At 39.4% G+C, this 24,786-nt stretch overlaps 1 protein-coding gene and 1 non-coding gene across 10 annotated transcripts in view; both read right to left on the bottom strand.

Moving 5' to 3' along the window:
- Positions 1–1,928: 1,928 nt before the first annotated feature.
- The window catches only part of IWS1 (interacts with SUPT6H, CTD assembly factor 1), a 45,974-nt gene continuing 23,116 nt past the window's right edge, over positions 1,929–24,786 (bottom strand). For 4 of the 9 annotated variants that reach the window (XM_006047415.4, XM_006047412.3, XM_006047413.3 and 1 more), the window contains exons 6-14: positions 20,396–20,493; positions 19,144–19,294; positions 17,172–17,254; positions 16,030–16,159; positions 15,037–15,154; positions 12,809–12,920; positions 11,803–11,859; positions 7,085–7,196; positions 1,929–2,296 (exon numbers count right to left, since the gene is read on the bottom strand). In XM_006047415.4, the coding sequence (XP_006047477.1) occupies positions 2,165–2,296; positions 7,085–7,196; positions 11,803–11,859; positions 12,809–12,920; positions 15,037–15,154; positions 16,030–16,159; positions 17,172–17,254; positions 19,144–19,294; positions 20,396–20,493 (993 nt within the window). In that variant the 3' untranslated portion in view covers positions 1,929–2,164. Of the gene's footprint in view, positions 2,297–6,431; positions 6,591–7,084; positions 7,197–11,802; positions 11,860–12,794; positions 12,921–15,036; positions 15,155–16,029; positions 16,160–17,171; positions 17,255–19,143; positions 19,295–20,395; positions 20,494–24,786 lie in introns of those variants that run through there. The other 5 variants (XM_006047414.4, XR_003105856.3, XR_006546474.2 and 2 more) reach the window with 5 other exon arrangements.
- On the bottom strand, positions 8,581–8,652 carry TRNAE-UUC. The gene has a single exon. It is a non-coding gene; the product is annotated as a tRNA-Glu (tRNA).

Raw genomic sequence — 24,786 nt, 5'->3', positions numbered from 1 at the left:
CATGTGGTCAAAGTTGCCAATACCAACACTGGGACAAACTAAAGGTCCTTGTTTTAGAAAGAAATATGCTTAAGTATTTGGGGATCAAGAGGCAAGCATAAGCAAGTTACACTTCTGTGATAGAGCAAACGTGGCACAACGTTCACACTCGCTGTACATATGTGAAATGTATGTGGGGTTTATTTTACCATTCTTGCAACATTACTGTAAATTGGAACTATTTCCAATTTGAAAAACAAGGCTATTCTTGGCCAGTTTTGAGACTAAAATAAACCATGCGGCAACGGCCATTTATACAGAAAACAGTACTTTGACATTTAAAATTTCTCAGGTATGATTATCACATTAACACTTGGCACCATCACGAATTTTAACCCTATAAAGGTGAAAAGTTTTAGGTGACTGGGACTTACCACTTTAAATGCTAGAATGGTGCATGAATAGCTTTCAAGTCTTTTTAAAGTGCTACTTTACTTTTCTTGTTTAGAATTTTTGATGATCAAGGTCATCAACATCTGCTTCAGTAGATGGCTGTGCTGGCTCTCCAAGTGTTTCTGAGAATATGAAGCAAAAATGACGCTGCAGATAACAGCTGTTCTTCCATCTCCACCTAGTGCTTAGTTATTACCTCTACCTTTACCTACCTGCTTTTTACAACGATCACATTTGTACTTTTAAATTTATCGAAAGTAAGGGTAAAGAGATCCTGAGAGATTCTAAGTGCACAAACTTCATATTTTGGTTGTTCAAAGACTTTTACCAACAATCTCATGTATTTCTGAATATCAACAGTCAGATAGCCCTTCCCCAATTTGTAACATAAGATTTCTATAATTAAAATCAATGACTTATTCTTGCATCTAGTCATCTTGATTAATGAGATTTCTCACAAATAAGTCTGCAGAGACTATAAAAATGACTTTCAAGTATCACGAAAATAGAACTATACAGCTGTAAGTTATACTATTCTCTATCTCAATTGCCTGGCTGCTCATCAGCAATTATAGCGATTTTCAACTATGCCCATGTTTCCTCTTAGATAGTACTTCTTAATCTTTTTTCAAATTGTAGGACCCTCCTCCCCCAAGGAGAAAACGAATTTGAAGGTGAAGGTGAAGTTGCTCAGTCGTGTCCGACTCTGCGACCCCATGGACTGTAGCCCACCAGGCTCCTCTGTCCATGGGATTTTCCAGGCTAGAGAACTGGAGTGGGGTGCCATTTCCTTCTCCAGGGGATCTTCCCGACCCAGGGATGGAACCCCAGGTCTCCCGCATTGTAGGCAGATGCTTTTACCATCTGAGCCACCAGGGAAGCCCTTATAATTAGTTTTATTATAAAGGATTCAAATGAGGATCAACGAAATGAAGACACATGGAAGATGAGGTACGGTCTGGGAGGAAACGCAGAGCTTCTGCACTCTTTTTTTGTGGAATCAAGACACATTGCCATTGCAGCACATCAGCGTGTTCACGGAGGAACGCAGGAAGCTCCACTGAGCCTCAGTGTCCCGAGTTTTTAACTGAGGCTTCATTATTTGGGCATGACTGATTACAACATGGGGCATTATAACTAGGTCAGGTCAATCTCCAGGGTCCCCACCCACCCACCACGGGGCCTGCCCAAAATTCCAACCCTCTGTGTGGTAGGTCCTTTCTGGTGACCAGCCCCCAATCCTAGTTATCCAGGGGTCTACCATGACTCGCCTCATTAGCAACATAAAGACATTCCTAGTACCCAGGAAATCCCAAGGGTCTTAAGAAGCACACGGCGAGGAACCAAGGATGGAGGCCAGACAAACCATACCGGAGTTGGAAGGTTGAACTCTGAAGGGCCAAACCACTGTAACAGCTAGTTTTTCTTCACTCACCAAGAACCAATTTTCACCCCAGCAGAGAATGCACCCTTGAAGACAATGAAGAGACAGCCCCCCAAAACCAGAATGGAATTTTATTGTGTAAAGTTTATAGAAGTATGACTAGTATTCTTCTGTACAAAGTGCACAACAAATGGTTTTAAATATAACTGAGAGAACTGCGAATCCTATGACATTTGCTACAAGCTGAATCATTTACAGGTACACTAAAAAAGTTTTTAAAATATCATCTTTCTCCAAAGAGTCCATCGCGCATTTCTGAAGAGTAGCGACGGGGAACCTCCCAGGCAGTCACAAGGGCATCTTATTGCCCTCGATGCTGATTTTTACTGCGTGTGCAGATCTGCTTTTTTTCCTGATGTCTGTGAACTTTCTCATCTGTTTATCCAGTCGACTGATACCCTTCTTGGAGGTCCCCTGAAACTAAGAGTGGGGTAGAAATTAAAGAGCAAATTACTGAAACACATATATTTAGTTTTGTCTTTCACCTTCTTTTATCTGAAAGTCAGCAGACTGAAGAGCTCCCAGCTCTGGAATAACCAAAATAAGCTTTGGTGACCTCAGGAACAACAGAGCAAGTATACACAGCAGGGTCAGAAATGTATATTAAGCTCTCTCAGAGAAGAATAATTTTGTTGTTATCTGCGCCGTATTTTAAAATTTTGCCTCAAGTCCACAGAAATTTGCTAGGAGAGAGAAACGGGGGAGGAATGAAACTACATTCCCCCTGATTCATCAGATTACATTTTGACTGTATGCTTTTTCCTTTCAAAGACCAAATATGGAGGTGACCGCTTGACATACACAAGTTCAAACAGTGCTGGCATAAAAAATTATCATCTTCTAAGGCAAGGAAAGTCATCAAGAAAAAACCCTAAGCGTAACGAATGAGATCAGAACTGCTAAGTGCTTGCTGGAGCTCTAGTTTCAGATTAGAAATAGTCAGGATTCTATAACCCTGTGCAAATGATGCCCCTTGTCTGAAAGACTTCCAGGACTGCTGGGAGAAGTGATCAGGTAATAATAACAAATACAAGCACACAATCACGGCTCAAAATAAACATCAGCTACTACTACTATTACTACTACTTTGCAATCAGTGTGACACAAAAAGAAAAGTAAGTTAAGTCTCTTGATCCAAGGGGCTTACTACTTCTTGCATTCTCTTTTTACTTGCCCTTTTACGGTTAAAGATTTGTTGTTAGGTAATTTCTTCTATATTTTGAAAAGATTGTTATGTCTTGAAAAAGTGTGGTCTCCAAGAAGTTGACACCTTTAAGAAATGCTGAAAAGGTCTGCCATTTATGTTGGATCAGGGCAAACTCTTCTTGTTTGGTACAGTAATGCCAGCAATCCCAATCTTCATGAATGTTGAGTAGTTAAAAAGAGATGAGTTCTTTCAGTTCTTTTCCCCAGATATTTACTACTGAATCGCCTGTGAAGCTTATTCAAAGAATGCCAAAATAAGGTAGAGACTAGGAGATACTTTAGGGCTGGTACTAGTGTGGTGAAGTTCTTTTGAGTTGGGGAACCCCTCCCAGGCTTAGCTCACCTTTAGATTCAGCTTCTACCTCAGATATAAGCAAGGGTCTCTAATAAAATCATTCTTGAATAAGAGCTACATTGATATCCATCCTAGATTTTCTATGTACATCCCAATTACAAATATTATATTAACATCAATTTTAGTATTTGGCACTAGTACTGTGAGGGGGTGTAAAAATCCATTATCAGATGAGAAAGCACTATCACCCTGCACGACACCCCAGATTTCTGGACAGCCCCAAGCATCTGACTCCCTTTCAGACAGTGCGCCCCGGTTTTTAGCATGTGCAGTCAGTGCGCACTGGAGGCCTTGCCTGCTCAGACCTCTGCCGACTGCCCAGCTCCCAGCAGCTCTACACATCAGCCTGGACTTCTTGTCCACTCCCAGCCCCTTCTGTAACAATTTGAGCCCTCTAATCTCAGCAACTGGGACACACCCAGGCTGCGCTGATCTACCCCTTGTTACAGATCATAAGTCCCGTAGCTGGCAAATGCCTGGCTACCCCAAGTCTGAAAACACACAAAACTGAACACCTAGCATGTCAGATTCAATAACTTCTCTCTTGATTTCTTAACCCTACACCACCTAGGACAGTAAAACTGTATACTACACCACTTTATCAGTGAACAGTCCATCAAAAGCAGCCTAAAAGATTAGCAAGATGGGTTTGCTTTAAAAAATACGGTCAATCATATTATAATACAATATTTAGTCATTGAAGAATGTTTACTCAAATGAATTTTTACCACGTTAAGTAAAACACAAACCTAACAAGGTATAAAAGAATATGATCACAATTTTGCTTAAAAGTTCAAACACTACTACCACAACAAAAGAAACCCCAAACCAGTAATAATATGTTTATGCACACATATAAAGGATTAAAGAAATAACCCAGAATGTTAATATAAGGTGTGGTGGGATTATAAGTGACACTAAGTTTATTTGTGCATTTTGTATTTAAAGATTTATATAAAAACATGCACTGCTTTGTCATTTTAATGTTATTTTAAAAGCATTACATGGAATAAATTAGCATATAAACATACAATGTAGTGCAAGTTATTGAATTATTTAGAAGTGAAAAATCAGAAACCATAGAAGAACGAACAAATTATTAATGTTTTTACATGATAGACTTATGCAGCCATTACAAATGATAAATATATAAGGTGGTTTAATGAGAGGAAGTGATCAAAATTATATAAATATAATTTTAATTATATTAAATATCAATAGGAAACAAGGCAAAATTTTTGTCAAACTGCTTTTGAGTGGTGAGTGATTTTTCTTTTTATAATCTCAAAATTTTCTACAATTATAAGCAGGAAAAACTAAGTTTAAAACATTACTGAAAATACATTTAATACATCAAAACTGTTAACAGTGGTGCTTTACATGGAGGAAGAATAGAACTTTGGGGAATGGGGTTTATTCTACAGTATATTTACTCATGTAATTTCAAAAATAAGAATTACACTTAAAATAAAAACAGTTTCATGTGAAAGCCATTAATTCAGTTCAGTTTTCTCTTAGGAAGCGTGTTTTCCAGTAACACTCATAGTGTCTGTACCATGTGAGAGCCTGAGGGGACATGTGAGGAGTCTTTAATAGGAAGACAGTGCAGGACAATTCACTGCAGTTTAACACAGGATGTGCTGGTTTGTAGTTTAGTTGCTCAGTTGTGTCTGACTTTGCGACCCCATGGACTGTAGCCTGCCAGGCTCCTCTGTCCATGGGATTCTCCAGGCAAGAACACTGGAGTGGGTTGCCATTTCCTTCTCCAGGGGATCTTCCCAAAGCAGGAATCGAACCTGGGTTGCTTGCACTGCAGGCAGACACTTTACCAACTTAGCTACGAGACCAGCTCCCAAATGCCTTATTATTATTTTTTGGACAGAGCTCTTTAAGCCAGACAGGCCAAGATAAATAACAGTCCATTCTGATTTGGGAATGTTGGACAAAGGAGAACTCTGAACTTCCCTCTCGTCATGCTGGTCATGTCTCAGGCTAGCAGGAGGCTGGGCCACCTGTTCCCCTCTCCCCAACACCTACAGGGAGGGTGGGATCCAGACTATCAACACCAGCAGACAGGCACATGCCCTTCCAAAAGAGACAGGCCATTACCACTTTTTATTACATTTTTCTCTGCCCTATTGTAGATCCTGATTTTCTGAAATAAGTGTACTGGGGAAGAAAATATATTATGAAAGAGAAGAATAAAAGAAAGGAAGAGACAGTGAGAATAGTAAAGGTAAAGAAAAACAGGGGTGGTGGGGAGGGGAAGGAGGGATATCAAGGGAAACAGAAATAGACAGAAGAGAAAAGGGAAGGAGGGGACTTCCTTGGTGGTCTTATGGTTAGGACTTCAGGTTTTCACTGCCCGGGTTCAATTTCTGGTCAGAGAACTGAGATCCCACAAGCCACAAGGTGTGACCAAAAAGAGGGGTAGTGGGGAGAAAAAAGTGAAGGAAGTAGAGATGAAGGAGTTCTTAGCACTGAACCAGTGCTCTTCTACCCTTTATTTATTCTCAATAAGTAAGATTGTGTGCTTGGACTTCCAAATGTATATTAATTAAATTTATCTCCTAAATATTCAGTGTCAGGATTTATGCAATGAGCCCTCAAAGGCAGGTTACTGAGCCACTGATAACACAAAGCCACGTCCCTTCCACCCAGATGTTACTAACCAGCTTATATGCCTGTAAGGCAGACCAACCACCATGATTCTGGGCCCTGACAAAAACCTTTTTAATAAAAAGGGTACCAGGCAGAAAGACCAAAATATCTATCAGTGAGGTAATTATGTACTGGGGTACTGATAAAGGAAGGGAATCTCATATCAATTTCTAAATATTCAAGATGACCAGAATGTCACTAGGTGCCTGTCACAGTCATGATTTCAGAACTAAAAGTGGTTCTGGCCTTTTCTGGTTAGGAAAGCACACACACACGCTTGTTTCCCCTCTAGCTGCTCAAGCCCATGCACAGAGCATGCTTCCTTGGGGATACCTCCCAGATAAGGCTCGGGCAGGGCCAGGCCTACAGGGGCATCCTGTTGCCTTCAATGCTGAACTTGACAGCACGGTGCACTTTGCTGAGTCGTTTCTGTTCTGCAAATCTCCTCTTATGCTTTTCCAATCGGCTTAGGCCCTTTTTAAGAATACCAGGCTAGAAAGAGTAGTTTGAATGGAGAATAAAAAAAGATTACTGAGCAGCAATGAGGATCAGCGAGTAGTATTTACAGTGATGGAGACACAGTGTCTACCCTAAGCACCTCATAACAGACTGACTCAAAACAGCTCAACAGTAGGGTGCAAAAGAAGGCGAGTTCTGTTCCTCAGGGTTCTAAAAAAATAAAAGACTACACCAAAACACTCTAGCCTTCAAGCTTCAGTTGAAATAAAAGGAGTTAATATGAAGAAACTTCCCAACTGATAATGTTTCTTTAAGTCTGAAGTAATGCTCACCAGTAATAATGGTCAGAAATATTACCAAACCAGTAATAGTAACAACCAGATAAACTGGCTAGATAAAGAGAAAAACAGCTCTCTTCAAATCAGATAAACCCTAAGAGCTGCTTAAGGGTTCTCAAACATGAAGTAAAAGACAGACAGTAATCTGCGTTTCAGATCCACCTTGTTGTCCCTGGACTGATTACTTACCCTGGATGATTCCATTTCCACATTCCACTTGGGCCTGACAACATAGTCCTTGTTCGAGGGCATGGGGACCCTTGCCCGGGCGCAGAATCCAGGATCTCCAGGTCTAAGAGCCCTGAGAACGGGAAGAAGAGCACGCTGCTTATGTAGCCAGCCTTAGCTGGGCCCATGCACTCATCGGCACATCTGTGTCAGACCTCCTCTGCCCTCCCGATGTCACCCCACCCATGCCCTGCTGTCTTAGACGGCTGCATCATCACTCATGCTGCTCTATCAACTGCTCGACTTTCCCCACAAAGCCAGCTTCCTCTGCAGGATTCCTTATCCCCTCTTCTCAGCTTCAGATATAATCGTGTCTCTCTCCTTTCTAAGGCTGGTTCCTCCATGAGGACTCTGAATCTCAATTTCTCTGGTCTAATGGAGTCACTTGTGTTCACTTGTGACATGAAAAGTCAGGCCGTCAAATGACCTCCCAAACTGAGTATGACCATAAAGCGGTTTACATGGTTGTGCATATGCAACTCATACAGAAATCTTTTGGTCTGTTCCCTGTTTTGTAAAAAAAAAACTTGAGATACAGATTCACATGCAGTTTTAAGAATTAATACAGAGAGATCCAGTGTCTCTCTCAAAAAACAACATGCAAACCACTACAGCACACTATGGCAAGCAGGATATTGATGTTGCTGTCACTCATCAATTTTTATTTACATTTTCCCCAGTTTGGCTCACACTCATTAATCTCTGTGCATGTGTTTCTACATAAGAAACCACCAGACTATTTTCCAGAGTGGCTGTACCATTTTACCTGCAGCAGTGGATGAGTGATCTAGTTTTTCTGCATCCTTGCCAGCATTTAATGGTGTCACATACAGTAGTAACTTTCACATACAAATTTAAGAACTACCATGCTCAAGTAAGACTGCCATCCTTCAAAAGTAAAGTCTATTCAGTGTCTGGGAATTCGAATCACTCAACTTTTAGGTAACTATCTCCACTGGTAAACGGAGATTGGATATGTGTGTATGTTGGGGTGGGGGGTGGAAGAGAAGGCTAAAAGATTCTAAACTCTTTTCTATTCCCTTGTATGGTTTGCTCTATTCTTAAATATCAAGCTTCTATAACTTTCATATATGTGAATAGATCAACTGACTAGAAAATTTCCCACAACTCTTATTTTCCCCCTGAAGCCACTATCAGCAAACCTATCCACAAGTAAATGACATGTGCTCCCTCCAACTGATTTCCTGTTTTCCTTTTGTGATGTGGGTGCTGCATAATTGCCAGCATTCACTGCAAAGCCCCTCTGAAGTCTACCCTCCACCACAGCCCCCTCCAGGGCAGCCTTGTCCTTCTCTAGGTTCTCTTCCAATGTGTAGGATCACAGCTCCTCACTGGCCTTTGGTGGCTACACCCCTTTTCAAAGCATTCAGTTTATTTTTTAATGCATTTAGTGGGTTTTTTTGTTTTGTTGTACTGTGCAGCTTGCGAGATCCTAGTTCCCCAACCAGGGACTGAACCTGGGCCACTGCGGTGAAAGCACCGAGTCCTAACCACTGGACCACCAGGGAATTCCCCGTTCAGATTATTTTTCACTCTGTTAATCTCATGATTCAACAATCTTTGCTAGGGAGATAACTATCAATGTCTCTAGCTCAAACTCCAGCACTAGACCCAGGATATTTACAGGACTATCTCATTCACCTTCTATTTAATATGTTCAAGAAAAAACTCACCTATGACTTCACATCAACTTCTCTCTACTCTAGTGAAGGGTAACACCATCATCTCAGTTAGTTAAGTTTAAAATTCTGGTTGGTATCTTCAACTCTAGCCAGCTCTTCGCCCACCAAGTCACCAACTCCTGGCAGTTTTGCGCCTGTGAATTCTCCTCAACTTTCTGCTTCTCCATTACAGTTTCAGTTGACCTGTATCACTACCTTCAGTTCTTCTGCCCTGCAACCCATCCCACAGCACGCCACCAGCAGTGCATTCCAAATCAAATTTAACTTCACATCCATGCTCAAAGAACTTCCTAGGAAACCAGAGAAGTAAACATCCCTCATCTTGACTTAAAGCACTTCAGAGTTTGGTCAATATTTGCATTTCCAACCTTATCTTCCACCACTTCAGGCACCACAGTCACTGCCCGATCACTTCAGCCTACTCAGTTCAGTTCAGTTGCTCAGTCGTATCTGACGCTTTGTGACCCCATGGACTGCAGCACACCAGGCTTCCCTGTTCATCACCAACTCCTGGAGCTTACTCAAACTCATGCCCATCAAGTTGGTGACGCCATCCAACCATCTCATCCTCTGTCGTCCCCTTCTCCTCCCGCTCTCAATCTCTCCCAGCATCAGGGTCTTTTCAAATGAGTCAGCTCTTCGTATCAGGTGGCCAAAGGGTTGGAGTTTCAGCTTCAACATCAGTCCTTCCAATGAATATTCAGGACTAATTTCCTTTAGGATTGACGGGTTGGATCTCCCTGCAATCCAAAGGACTCTAAAGAGTCTTCTCCAACACCACAGTTCAAAAGCATCAATTCTTTGGTGCTCAGCTTTCTTTATAGTCCAACTCTCACATCCATTCATGACTACTGTAAAAACTATGGATTTGACTAGATGGATCTTTGTTGGCAAAGTAATGTCTCTGTTTTTTAATATGCTGTCTAGGTTGGTCACAGCTTTTCTTCCAAGGAGGAAGTGTCTTTTAATTTCATGGCTGCAGTCACCATCTGCAATGATTTTGGAGTCCAAGAAAATAAAGTCTCTCCCTGTTTCCATGGTGTCCCCATCTGTTTGCCCTGAAGTGATGGGACCAGATGCCATGATCTTAAGTTTTCTGAATGTTGAGCTTTAAACCAACTTTTTCACTCTCCTCTTTCACTTTAATCAAGAGGCTCTTTAGTTCTTTGCTTTCTGCCGTAAGTGTGGTGTCATCTGCATATCTGAGGTTAATGATACTTCTCCCAGTGATCTTGATTCCAGCTTGTGCTTCATCCAGCCCAGCATTTCACATGATGTACTCTGCATATAAGTTAAATGAGCGGGGTGACAATATATAGCCCTGAGGTACTTCTTTCCCTATTTGGAACCAGTCTGTTGTTCCATATCCAATTCTAACTGTTGTTTCCTGACCTGCAAACAGGTTTCTCAGAAGGCAGGTCAGGTGGTCTGGTATTCCCATCTCTTGAAGAATTTTCCACAGTTTGGTGTAATCCACACAATCAAAGGCTTTGGCATAGTCAATGAAGCAGAAGTAGATGTTTTTCTGGGACTCTCTTGCTTTTTCGATGATCCAGCAGATGTTGGCAATTTGATCTCTGGTTCCTCTGTCTTTTCTAAATCCAGCTTGAACATCTGGAAGTTCACAGTTCATGTACTGTTGAAGCCTGGCTTGGAAAATTTTGAGCATTACTTTGCTAGTATGTGAGATGAGTGCAATTGTGCAGTAGTATGAACACTCTTTAGCATTGTCTTTCTTTGGGACTGGAATGAAAACTGACCTTTTCCAGTCCTGTGGCCACTGCCGAGTTTTCCAAACTTGCTGGCGTATTGAGTGTAGCACTTGCACAGCACCATCTTTTAGGATTTGAAATAGCTCAACTGGAATTCCATCACCTCCACTAGCTTTGTTCGTAGTGATGCTTCCTAAGGCCCACTTGACTTCACATTCCAGGATGTCTGGCTCTAGATGAGTGATCACACCACTGTGGTTATCTGGGTCATGAAGATCTTTTTTGTATAGTTCTTCTGTGTATTCTTGCCACTTCTTCTTAATATCTTCTGCTTCTGTTAGGTCCATACCATTTCTGACCTTTATTGTGCCCATCTTTGTATGAAATGTTCCCTTGATATCTCTAATTTTCTCTAGCCTTTCCCATTCTATTATTTTCCTCTATTTCACTCAGGAAAAGTTTCTTATCTCTCCTTGCTACTCTTTGGAACTCGGCATTCAAATGGGTGTATCTTTCCTTTTTTCCTTTGCCTTTAGCTTCTCTTCTTTGATCAGCTATTTGTAAGGCCTCCTCAGACAACCATTTTGCCTTTATTTTTCTTGGGATGGTCTTGATCACTGCGTCCTGTACAATGTCATGAACCTCCGTCCATAGTTCTGCAGGCACTCTATCAGATCTAATCCCTTGAATCTATCTGTCACTTCCACTGTATAATCGTAAGGGATTTGATTTAGGTCACACCTAAATGATCTAGTGGTTTTCCCTACTTTCTTCAATTTAAGTCTGAATTTGGCAATAAGGAGTTCATGATCTGAGCCACAGTCAGTTCCCGTCTTGTTTCTGCTGACTGTACAGAGCTTCTCCATCTTTGGCTGCAAAGAATACAATCAATCTGATTTCGGCTACTAGCCATCCTAAAATAGGCCTTGAGTGTTTACCCTACATCTTTGCTTAAGCTCTCCCCTTTGCCTCTGATCCCTCTAAAGACTTTGAGAGAATGGACTACTTTTAATATGATTCTGTATTTCTGGAGCCTAACACAGTTTATTATATAGCAAGTGGCAACAAAATCTTTACTTGAACTATTTTTCAATTTTCTTGTAGCCTCCAGAGCACCAATACAGTGTGGATAGTCAATAAATGCTACACTAGAAATCATCCCCCACCACTCTGAACCATCATTTCATTCGCTATTTTTCTTAAGGCAGCAAGAAGAATATTCACAATATCGTGTAAGAAGAAAATCAGTACAAAAAAATCTTACTTTTCCTCCCCTGTTAGCACCTTTTCCAGATCTCTTCGGGGTGTCTGACCACCAGTGCTGGGAGAAAAGCAATTGATGAGATATTAGGAATGTTAGAACTTTACAATTAAGGGGAAAAGAACAAAGTGAAATATCAAACTCAGATCATAATTAGGTCTTTTATATTGGATCAGAGAATAATTCCTAATCTTATAAAAGTGCTATTTATTTCAGTCATCATTTGCACATCAGGTTTCACTCACCTGTAATGATCCTGCTAGATACAACTGTATCCAGTTTATGGATACAAATTTAACCAGTAATATCCACCCCCCCCCCCCCCCCCCCCACTAAGAATCTGGAAATGGGACTAAGAAAGTTGTTCCTGTAAGTGGTTGCAACAACAGAAGCAACCTCCAAAATGGCAGAAGAGGCCAGATGCAACCAGGAAATTCTGGGAGGGGAGTAGGTAACAAGCTTCACTAGACACTGCTGCTGCTAAGTCGCTTCAGTCGTGTCCGACTCTGTGCGACCCCATAGACGGCAGCCCACCAGGCTCCCCGGTCCCTGGGATTGATTCTCCAGGCAAGAACACTGGAGTGGGTTACCATTTCCTTCTCCAATGCATGAAAGTGAAAAGTCAAAGTGAAGACGCTCAGTCGTGTCCAACTCTTAGCGACCCCATGGACTGCAGCCTACCAGGCTCCTCTGTCCATGGGATTTTCCAAGCAAGAGTACTGGAGTGGGGTGCCATTGCCTTCTCCAACTAATTCACTAGTTTAGTATGCAATAAAATAATAGAGGCTTTGAATAAGACTAGACTAGTGTCTAGTCACTGGACACTACCCACATTTAAACTTAAATGGTATTATGAACTACAAGAGATAGCAAGCAGAAAGACAAACTCCTATCATCTTATGGGTTTCTTAATCATCTTTATTTACAAAAAAAACACAACAACAACAAAAACCCTGAGTTATCAGAGCAATAGTATTTACTTCACTTACTCATACCTGTTCCCTCATACCTGTTCATTCTTCGCCTTTGGGGCATCTGTTCTAGGTCTCTCTGCTCCCTTTCTTCTCTTGTCATTCCTTTGTAGTTTGAGGTAAGACCAAATATAGGCCGAGACCATTCATCTACAACAAAGGGAAATTAATTATTTAGTCAACAGAGTGGCATTCTTGAAATAATCACACCCTATGGGAATGTCATATCAGAATATTCTCTCCTTAAAGGCACCATTATTTCAGAACCATTTATAGGATAAATGTCTATTTAAGTCTTCTGCCCATTTTCTGAATTTTTTTTTTTTTAATACTGAGTAGTATGAACTGTTTGTATATTCTGGATATTAAGCCTTGTTGATCACATTGTTTAGAAATATTGAAAACAGAAAGTCTTGAAATTCTCTATGCTCTTATTCTAACCAAAAACAAGCTCCTTTATTACTTAGTTGTCAAAGTGGTTTAAATCTTTAAAAATTACCTTTTGATAGTGCAGACGTTGGGCCTGTATTCATCAAGTCTAAGAAAGCTGTTAACGAAAGTGCACACACAAAAATGTTCTACATGCACACTGTTTAGCCAGCAAAAGGCCAGAGGTGCCATTTGATGTTTTTGTTCTTATTGCTGCACTATATGGACATCCCTGGTGGCTCAGACAGTAAAAAATCTGCCTGCAATGCAGGAGACCTGGGTTCCATCCCTGGGTCAGGAAGATCCCATGGAGGAGGGAATGGCTATCCACTCCATATGCTAGCAGTCCCCAATCTTTCTGGCACCAGGGATCAGTTTTGTGGAAGACAATTTTTCCATGGACATGTATATGCGTGTGATGGCTTTGGGACGATTTAAAGTGCATTACGTTTATTATGCCACTGCTGATCTGACAGGAGGTAGAGCTCAGGTGGTAATGCAAGTGATAGGGAGCAGCTGTCAATACAAATGAAGTTTTGTTTGGTTGCCAGCTGCTCACCTCCTGCTGTCTGATCTGGTTCCCCTGGTACACACTATCAAAACAATAAAGGACCTTTACAGACAGAACACAGGTGTCATCAAACTAAGAAGGAAGCAAGGAGTCTCGGGGGTCTATATCTCTTTAAAAACTGACATGCCTTCCCCATCTCTGGATTCAGAATCACTTGTAGTACATCATGGGTATCAGTAGGAACAGCCTGCTTCCCCCTGCCTAGGGCAAAAAGAAGGTTGAAAACTACTGCATCAAAGCATCAAAAGCTTATTATTTAATAGGCAGTAAACTGCAGGTTAATAAGATGTAATACTCCTCTAGTTTATTTAAAAAATAAAATTTCTTCTAAAAGTTTTTGATAATCTTAAAATAGCAATAGGCAAGTAACTACTGTATTCAGATATAAAGTCAAAGTGAAAGTGAAGTCTCTCAGTCCTGTCCGACTCTTTGTGACCCCATGGACTGTAGCCCACCAGGCTCCTCCATCCATGGAATTTTTCAGGCAAGAGTACTGGAGTGGGTTGCCATTTCCTTCTCCAATTCAGATATAAAAGTAGTTACCATTTCAATCTAGCCTTAAAGTTTAAGTATCTTTCCAACACAAAGCACAGGAAGAATTAAGGAGGGGGATGAAGACACATGTGGTGTTCAATATAGCAACTGATTAGATGAATTTCAGTTAAGACTTCTCAGGATTTCTCTGGTATCATTAAGTAATAACACACAAAAGGCTTTGGAGATCATTATAAAAGTAACAACAATAGCAGCAGCAGCTAACATTTCTTGAGGATTTACTGTATTCTAGGCACCATGCTTTATACGTATCTTGTTTAATCTTTATGACAACCTAAGTTAAACACACAGTTCTCTGTTTTACAGAGGAGGAAACCTGATTTAGAGCTTAAATCACTAGCCCAAGGATATGCAGTAAGGCAGGTGGTAAACGGGAATTCTAGGGCCTATATTCTAATCTCCCTCTCTCTACATGTTCGTGATCCACAATTAGAAAACGCATCATTTTATTTGTTATACACTGGGATAGCATCCTTAAATACACTGAGAAGCATTTTAAGTCTAAGGACAGAAAGCTTGGTATCTATAAGAAGGTATCAAAAATTTTTCTACTTCATTTCATAGACTCCTTTTAAAAGAATACTGGTAGAAATATAGTTAGTTTATATATATATATATATGTGTGTATATATATATATATATATATATATATATATACACATGTCTCTCTATAAACATAAACACAAGAAACAAAAAGCAAATTGTACATACTGATTAATTTCCCTGCCATGTCCTTGTTGGACCTTGATTCCTTGGGGTGTTTATAGAGATACATCACTGCTCGTCCAATCCCACTATGCTTCAGGGTCTCCTGGCTCACACTAGGTAGCTGGGGAACATAAACACATACACACACATTAATCATTAAGAAGCTGGGAGTCCTGCCAATCTACTCTAGCGGGCCTGCAACACCTGGTTCATTCTCAACAGAACAAACGACAAAAAAGTTCTATTTTCAGTATCTATAGTCATTGAACACAAAGATACTCTGTGAGGAGCTCAGAGTTCAGTACTACCACTGAGTTGAAGTAAAACTTAACAGTGTGAGAAAGTGTCAACTAAGCACCCTCAGAGGTTGCCAGTTTAACAAATCAAGGGTCCTCTCAGGTCTCTGAACCAAACAGACCTACGTCTGAACCCACAGCCACTTGCTAGTTTTGTGACCTTGGACAAGTCATTTAACTTCTCTGAGTCTTAATTTCCTCATCTGTAAAATGGAGATAATACACCTATCTTGCAGGTTTGCTGTGAGGAATAAATGAACCTATACATTTAAAAAACACCTAGCACATAGCAGGTTCCTCGGGATTCCTTCAGAAGTTAAGCAGCTTGCCCAAGGTGTCAGAGCCACATAAGGTGGCCCAGACCAAGATTTAAAGGCACATCTGAGGCTGAAGTCGGTGCTCTTTCTACATCAAGTGCCTCCCTAAAACACGCCCACCACCATACTACTCTTCTCAGATAAACCAGAGCTACTGCAAGATCTTTCTTCTTCAATACCATAGTCACAAGAAGTTTTAAAAGGCCTTCCTTTTAAGTTCCTTTTACTTGGTATGCTCCTAATAAACATACCTAATACAACTGTTCTGACAGGCTATGGCAGACAGAATACAAAAATACACAGTAAAATGCAGAGGTTATGATAATACAAGCCATGTCAAAAAATTAATGCAGAGCAAACAAGTCAGATTATCTGCCTTTCACCTCTTGCAGAATCCTCAGCAGCTCTTCTCGAATCTTCAGTGCTGGCAAACTCCTATCTGGTAGAGGAGAGAGCCATTCTTTGATGGCGGACATCACACCACTGTCAATAAATGTTTCTTTAAGGTCCTGCCTAAAACAATAACAATAAAGGAAAAGAAGGTCAAGTCTATGAACGCTAGTTCTACTGTAGCTTCCTTTGATTTTCTTATATATTTAGTGATGTTTCAAAAAACTGCTTAAAAAAAATTACGCATTTATTTACTGAGTCCCTGTTCATAGATTTCAACAGCTCTATGAAATTTAGTTCCTGTTTTCAAGAAACAGATGTGATACACAAAGAAAGATGGTTTGTTAACAGTAACCCGCCCCCCTGCCCCCCCAAAACACACCAACATACACGAGGGTAGGCTAATGCTGGTATGAGTGGTGCAGACAGCAAGCATAATGAGCTTCAACTATCACATCTAAAAAACTTATGTTGAACCTAGGAGAATAGTGATCCTTAAACTGTTTCAAGTAATAGAGAACCCAGAATTATGCTATTCTTTGCAGGCAGAAATACCACCACTCTCCCAGCAGAAAAAAATCAAAATGAAATACTGATTACTATTAAAATTCCATTTTAGGTACCAGATCAATTATGTTAACAGGGAACATGATATTATATATATGAAGTCTGGCACAGATAATTTTCTCTGTTGGCATAGAGGTAGCAATTTTCTAGTATAAAGTCCTAGACCATGTGTTTGGCTCATTGGTGTACTAATTCAAAGATAAAATTCATGATATAACAGGTCGCAGGAGTCTTGTTCAATACATCCTCCAAGCAGTCTTCCAGGATTTGCTCTGCTCTCGATCATACTGGGAAAACAGACCCAATTTATAGTGTATAAAGAACAAAATTAGTAGTTTCCAAGTTTTCTTTCATTACCATCAGCTTGCTATTTGTTCTGTTTTTATCAGGCATAAAAGTTTAAGAAAAATCTGTGAGAAAGTAATAATTTAGGAAATCCTATTCATTACTATTTTTCTGTAAATTGATAGAAGGCGATCATTCTTTAACATCTCTAGAACACCAGTACATAGCTTGAATATCATTCCATTAAAAGGAAAGCACTTTTTTAAGAAAACAGAACACTTACTTCTTAAGGTGCATGACCACAGTAGGTAATAATGTTAATTTTTTCAGTGCTGGTTTTTTTTGATTATTCAACTGTCTGTCTTCCTATAGGAAGAAAAAGATTTTTCTAAAAAAAAAGTAAAAAGAAAGCAATGGCTTTTTGTTTTTAACTTTTTAAAACAATTTATTTTTAATTGGAGGAAAACTACTTCACAACATTGTGTTGGTTTCTGCCATATATGAACATCAATCAGCCATAGATATACATATGTCCCCTCCCTCCTGAGCCTCCCTCCCTCCTCCCACCCTATCCTGTCTCTCCAGGTTGTCAAAGAACACTGGATTTGAGCTCCCTGAGTAATACAGCAGATTTCCACTGGCTATCTAATTTTGCACATGGTAATGTATATGTTTTAATGCTACTCTCTCAATTTGTCCCACCCTCTCCTTCCCTCCATGCCCACGAGCCTGCTCTCTGTCTCAGCTGCTGCCCTGCAGATAGATTCATCAGTACCATCTTTCTAGATTCCATATATATGTGTTAATATACCACATTCATCAGAGAACAATTGCTAATAGCAAATTATTAACACTATAATTCTAAGCTTTAAATATAACAAAGTGGCAACTTCTCTGAGACACTAGAGGTTCTCCTACAAGAAAGAACTACATACAGTATAGGCATTTAGTAGTGCCAAAACCCACAAAATTGTTAGAATAATTAGTTTTAACAACTACAAATTGAGAGTAACAATTTTAATTTAAAATACTGGCACAAATGTCAGGTTTTCAGAGTTCATTCAATGTACAAATTATACATGGAAAAATTTAGTTTATCATCAAGAATAATATTCTACCTATGCAGTTTGTAACAAAAAGAATATGTTACTAAAAACTTTTAGTCTTTGATATTTCGGTATTTTTTTTCCTACTTTTTTTTTTTTTGGTTGCACTGCAAGGCTCACAGGAATCGTTAAGTTTCCGAAACAGGGATTGAAACCCAGGCCCTTGGCAACAAAATCCTGGTGTCCTATCCACTGGACCGGTCACCAAGGAATTTCCTCTGCTTTTTTAATTGTAGAAAATTTAAATTCTACAAACAAAGAAAACAAAATGACACACTCCTGACACACACATTTCAATGATTAAACACACATGGCCAATCTTGCTAACTGATCTCCCTAGCTGCTTTCCCCTTCAAGGGTGAAGGGGAACAAATCTGGAACAAATCCTATACACCTAGCAAAATACCTCAGCAAGTGCCTCCAAAACAGCAGGTCTTGTTTTTAATCATTGTATTTGGCCAATTTTTACAATTTGAGCACAATTTTAAAATGCAATGAATTAAATGTAATCTTTTAATCACAGGCAAAAGCATGACACATGAATTTAAAACCTATTAGACATTAAGTTTATAATTTTTTTGTATGTGAAGAAACATCACTTTGTGGTAAACTAGCCAAACCTGAGAGCAAAATCATTCCTCCATAAAAACAGCAAACCAGGGACTTCCCTGGCAGTCCAGATGTTAACATGCCATACTTCCAATGCAGAGGGTGCAGGTTTGAACCTTGGTTGAGGAATTACATACTGTGTGGCCAAATAAATAAAATAGCAAAATATTATGAAAAAGGCAAACCAATTCAGCTAAAAAGGCTCATTTTACTAAATACTCAAGTCTTCATTTTTTTCCCCTAAAACATACTACTAAAAATTTCCATGTTTAACATTTAGAACATTAAACGCTTATCATAAAAAAAAATTAAGTATCTTTAATGTAAATTAAGCAAGAATTAAGTTTTTTTTTTTTTTAAAGGCAGGAATTCCCTGGTGCTCAAGTGGCTTGGACTTGGTGCTTTCACTGCCAAGGACATGAGTCCAATCCCTGGTTGGGGAACTCAGATCCTGCAAGCCACAAGGTGTGGCCAAAAAACAAAACAGGCTACATAACCAATTATGTGAGAGAAAGAAGGATGAAGCCGGAAGTGACCCACCTCAGCAGCTTCATTCATCTTGACAATCATGGCACTCACAACATCGTCAGCATCACTAATAAAAGTGCCACCATCGCGGTTGCGTCTGCGCTTGCCACTCATGCTCTTTTTCCGCTGTAACATCATCTCAAAGTCTGACAGAAAGTCCATGCTAAGCAGTAACACAAAAGCAAGTAGAATATAAATTCTCTTTTAAATACACATCTTCTTTTAAGAGTTAAGAACCACCATTTTTAAAATTCTAACTCAATGAAGTACTATTTTTTTTTTAAAGTACAAGTACTTTAAAAATTGTTTTTAACAGAACACAATGCTGCTGCTGCTGCTAAGTCGCTTCAGTCGTGTCTGACTCTGTGCGACCCCACAGATGGGGGGCCCACCACGCTCCCCCGTCCCTGGGATTCTCCAGGCAAGAACACTGGAGTGGGTTGCCATTTCGTTCTCCAATGCATGAAAGTGAAAAGTGAAAGTGAAGTCGCTCAGTCGTGTCCGACCCCATGGACTGCAGCCCACCAGGCTCCTCTGTCCATGGGATTTTCCAGGCAAGAGTACTCGAGTGGGGTGCCACTGCCTTCTCTGACAAATCTGCTAAGAGCCTCAAAAAGTCATCTTAAGTGTTCACCTGAATCTTTACACTTAACAAGGGAGCTAATATGCTCTCTGCCAAGTAAGATGATACAGTTTATATAATTTAATTTCCAAAGGTATTGGAAACTCTCAGCTTAATTCTTGCATGTCACTAGGAATTAAGAAGGAAACTATTATTTACAGTATCATCTTTATAACCCTAACAGTAACTAATAAATCTTTCTATGTTTGGCACCTTTCAAGACACCAGATTTTTCTGCACAGAGTCCTCTCAACAAAAGTATGTGAAATACAATCAAGCAGTATTCTGCACCTAAAACTTTCCCCTCCGGGACTCCTAAATAAACTTTCTCCTTCTCAACAAACTTTTACTGGGCTACTTTTCAGACTGAAAAGTAAGTTGAGATATGAATTTAAAAAGCCTGACAATCAAATAGCTCCACAAAGATAGCTAAGCACAGGGCAAATGAAAGAAAAATAGCAAGTACAAATAATTTTAAGATAGCAACTGTATATAGAGAAGTAGACAGGAGAACAAAAATGGAAGGTTCTTTCCTACACTTAATCAGGAACCAAAATAAGAAAAATAAAGTTTGTAGTCTTCATCTCATTTTAAAAGTTCTCTTTAACAAAGTCCTTTAAAAAAAAAATAAAACAAACTTACTGTTTTCCTCTCTTTATGTTATCATCAGAATCTGAATCTTCTGCTTCTTTTACCTGTGTTTCACTTTTTTCTTCTTCCAAATCTTCTTGGTTAAAACCCTAAATGCAGGGTAAGTTAGTCAGTTATCACAACCTCATTACAGACTCTTCCGTGTAACCGCTTGCTCTTGGATACCAAAAGATATATAGCAAAAAAGCTCCCTTCCCCTCCAGCCTTTAGTGTTACTGGTTTTCGTTTCCTTCCAGAAACACTTAAGCTTACAGAAGCACTTCTACTTACTATGTTCTTTTATTATACACACTGAGTATGGTATACTGTTGTGCACATTTCACATCTAACAGAAGAATCTGGAGTCAAACTGATATTGGTATAAACTACCTTTGTTTTTAAGGCTTTGTCTGATATCATCAAACAATCGCAGCCATAATTTAAATATTGCCCTATTGACATTTAGATATGTGTAGTTGAAATCTTGAGGAATATCTGCAAATTGTCTGCAAATTGGTTATACCATTAACTCTCCTTCCAGCAAAGCACAAGTGAACCTGTTTCCTCACCTTCTCAGGACTACAGCAGGTTATCAAGCATTGACATTAGCAATCTCTGCACTGAGAAAAACAAAAAACATCTCTGTAGTTTTCTCTGCATCCACTTATTATGAGTAAGGCTGGGCATTTTTCAGGTTTCAAAGCTATCTGTTATTATTTCTCTGTGAACTCTCAATATCCAGTGGCCATTTTCCCACTGGATCTTTGTCTTACTGGTATAGAAAATCTCTTTAAAAATGAGAGAAATCAGCCCTTGTTATGTGACAGGAATAGCACAATCCTCACACCTGTACAGTTTTGCAAATACGGTTTGATTTTGTTTATGGTAATGTTTTCCAGGCACAATTTTTTAACTTAAATGGCCAGTCTTCTCTTCATAGCTTGTAACTTTCATATTATACTTAGAAAGGCCTTCCCAATGCTTTTCCTAGTATGCTGTTTTTCTCCCTGAACTGAACCTATCAGCTGATGTCCATTCTCCACACTAGAAAAATATATCTTGTCCTTGTAAATGTGGCTAAATGTTGAGTATAAGCCCCATGAGGGCAATGTTCAATCTCTGGCATTCATTGAGTGAATTTTTTTCTATTTTCTTTGAATTTGCTATTTTTCTACCATCTTGAACTATACTCTAAATTCATCTACTTTCATTCTCTCTTTACTTTAGTAATGAAAGTACTGATGATGTCTTTTTCAACATAAGAACTGTTTAACAAGTTTTAATTTTCTCTGGATGGCAAGGCTGTTTTATTTGCCAATTTTGTTTTAGACTTTTAATTACATTGCATTCAGAAAATGCTGTCTATAGTTTCTGTGTTTGGTAAAAATTTAAATTTTATTTGGAAATGCGAAGAACCAAGAAAAGTCAAGGCAACCTTTGAGAAAAACAAACTTAAAGGACATAAAAAACCAAATATCCAGAGTTATGCATTAACAGTACAAGTATAGACCAATGGAACAGAAAAGATAATTCAGAAAAAGACTAGAAGATATATATACACACTTGATTTATTACAAAGATGTCACTACAGAGTAGTGGAAAAGAATAATCTGGGTCAACTAGGGGGTGGGGGGCAGAAATCCTGACTATCTCATACATATTGAACTTGTTTGTTTTTTATTCACTGAGTCGCGTCTGACTCTTGCAACTCCATGGACTGCAGCCCACAAGGCTCCTCTGCCCATGGGATTTTTCCAGACAAAAATACTGGAGTGGGTTGCCAGTTCCTTCTTCAGGGGATCTTCCCGAACCAGGGATCTAACTTGTGTCTCCTGCATCAGCAGGCAGATTCTTTACCACTGAGCCACCAGGAAAGCCCACATACTGCACATAAAAACTCATTCTAGACAGACTATATAAATTAAGCGAAAAGATAAGCAAGATCCTAAAGAATTACTCACAAGAATGTTTTTATAACCCTGGGAATAGGCAAAATTTTCCTACAATTCGAAAAACTTTCAACATAAAGCAAAAGATTGGTAAAGCGGATTTACACTAAAAAACTTTTGCTCATTAAAGACTCCATTAAGAAAGTGAAAAGGCAAGCCACTGAATAGAAGATATTTTTATCTTTTATAATCTCCAAAGGGTTTCTATGTCTGGATTATATAAAAAGAGAAACTTCTGGGACTTCCCTGGTGGTATAGCAGATAGGAATCCGCCTGCCAATGCAGGGGACATGGGTTCAGTCCCTGGTCTGGGAAGATTCCACATGCCACAGAGCAACTGAGCTCATGCACCGTAACTACTGAGCCTGAATGCTGCACTTCCTGACACCTATGTGCCTAGAGCCTGTGCTCCCCAACTAGAGAAGCCACGGCAGTGAGGAGCCCACAAACCACAAATGGAGTAGCCCCTGCTCTCTGCACTAGAGAAGGCCCTCACACAGTAACGAAGGTCCAGTTCAAACAAAAATTTTAAATTAAAAAAAAAAAAGAGAGAGACTCTTTCCTATCTTTGGTGGTATTTTTTGGTCTGATGGTTCTATTGTTTACATTTCACTTACAGAATTGTGCATTCTCTTTGCAGTTCTGTCAATTTTTGCTTTGCATATGTTATATGTATTTAAAGCCATGTTACTAAGTACATGGCTAGGTACAATTTAAAACCTTTTTCCAATATAAAGTGACCCTCTTTATCTCAAACAATGGGTTTTGCCTTAAAGTCTAACTCTTTGATATTCATATAGCTACATCAGCTTTCTTGCGGTTAGTGTTCAGGGAGAGTATCCTTTTCCATTCTTTTATTTTCAATGTTTCTTTATCTTCTGTTTTGGATAAATTTTGAAATGAGTATATATATGCTCATTTTAAAAATCTAGTCTTTTTAAATTTGTTCTTTAACTGGAGCACTCAATACATTTCAGTGTGATATTATCAGAGTTTGTTATCTGCTATCTTACCGTGTACTACTTTCTAACTGTCCCCCTGTTCTGTATTTCCTTTATTTTTCTCTTTTTTGCCTTCTTTTGGATTGACTAGCTTTTACTATTTCATTTTTCCTTTCTATTAGGTTGGAAGTTACACATTCCAATAGTATTTTTAGAGATTACAATGTGCATCCTGACTTACCAAAGACTACTAATGTATTTTTACATACCTTTGCAAAGACCTGTGAACATTTCAATTTCACGTAAATGCCCACTTTGCTACTGCCATCATGTTTTAATTTTAAACACATTTTAAACCATACCAACCGTGACTTTGGCTTGCATGACCACTACCCATTTAGACGGAGCCACATGCTTTTGTTCCTCTTTTTTCCTTCCTGCATCCCTGACTTTCTGCCTGAGATATTCTTTCTGCTTTATAATTTCTTTCAGTTGGCATTTTGATAAGATGAAATAAGAAGGGAATCTTCATTTTTGTAGAATACAAAAGAACTCTAAGTTTTAGTTACTGGAGTCTCTTACTTCTGCTGACAAGTCAGCTATTAAAATAACTTGCTCTCTGAGGGCTTCCCTGGTGGCTCAGACAGTAAAGAATCTGCTTGAAATGCAGAAAACCTGGGTTCAATCCCTGGGTTGGGAAGATCCCCTGGAGAAGGGCATGGCAACCCACTCCTCTCTGAATGTGCTTGTTTATTACCCTTTGGCTGCTTTCAAGACTTTCCTGCAATTTTATTGTGATGTATTTAGGGGCAGATTGGTTTGTATTTATCCTACCTGTAATCTGTAGAATTTCTAGACTCTATGATTTATGAATTGTTTCTTTAAATACTGCTTCTGATATACGTATATTTTTCCTTTCTCCTTTGAGGATTCCAATTCACCCTGTTAAACCTTCTCATTATGTTTTTTACATTTTCTACACTAATATCTCAGTATTTCATTCTACATAGTTCCTTCTAACTTACCTTCCAATTCACTCATTTTCTTGTCAAATATGTCTAATCTGTTGTTAAACTCATCCACCAAGTTTTAAATTTCACTTACTGTATTTTCACAGTTTCAGAGTTTTTTTTAAAAATTAATTAATGTATTTAACCACCCTGGTTGTGGTGGTTTAACCATCACTGGTATTTAACCATCCCAGTGTGGTTCACGGCATCCGTGCTGCATCATGCGGGATCTCTCCTTTCAGCCAATGACTCTCCGGTAGCGGCGTATGGCCTCCAGAGTGTGCAGGCTCAGGAGTTGTGGCACATGGGCTTTAGCTGCTCTGCGGCACATGGGATCCCAGTTCCCTGGAAAAGGATCAAACCCTCCTCCCCTGCACTGAAAGGTGAACACTTAACCAGTGGACCGCAAGGAAAGTCCCCAGAATCTCCACTTGGTTCTTTTCCAAATATTTAAACACACACACACACACACACACACACACACACACACACAACTATTTGCT

Source organism: Bubalus bubalis, chromosome 2 (assembly GCF_019923935.1).
Source record: "Bubalus bubalis isolate 160015118507 breed Murrah chromosome 2, NDDB_SH_1, whole genome shotgun sequence".
Taxonomy (NCBI): Eukaryota; Metazoa; Chordata; class Mammalia; order Artiodactyla; family Bovidae; genus Bubalus; species Bubalus bubalis.
The sequence above is the reverse complement of the archived record's forward strand: the minus strand, read 5'-3'. Positions and strand labels throughout refer to the sequence as shown.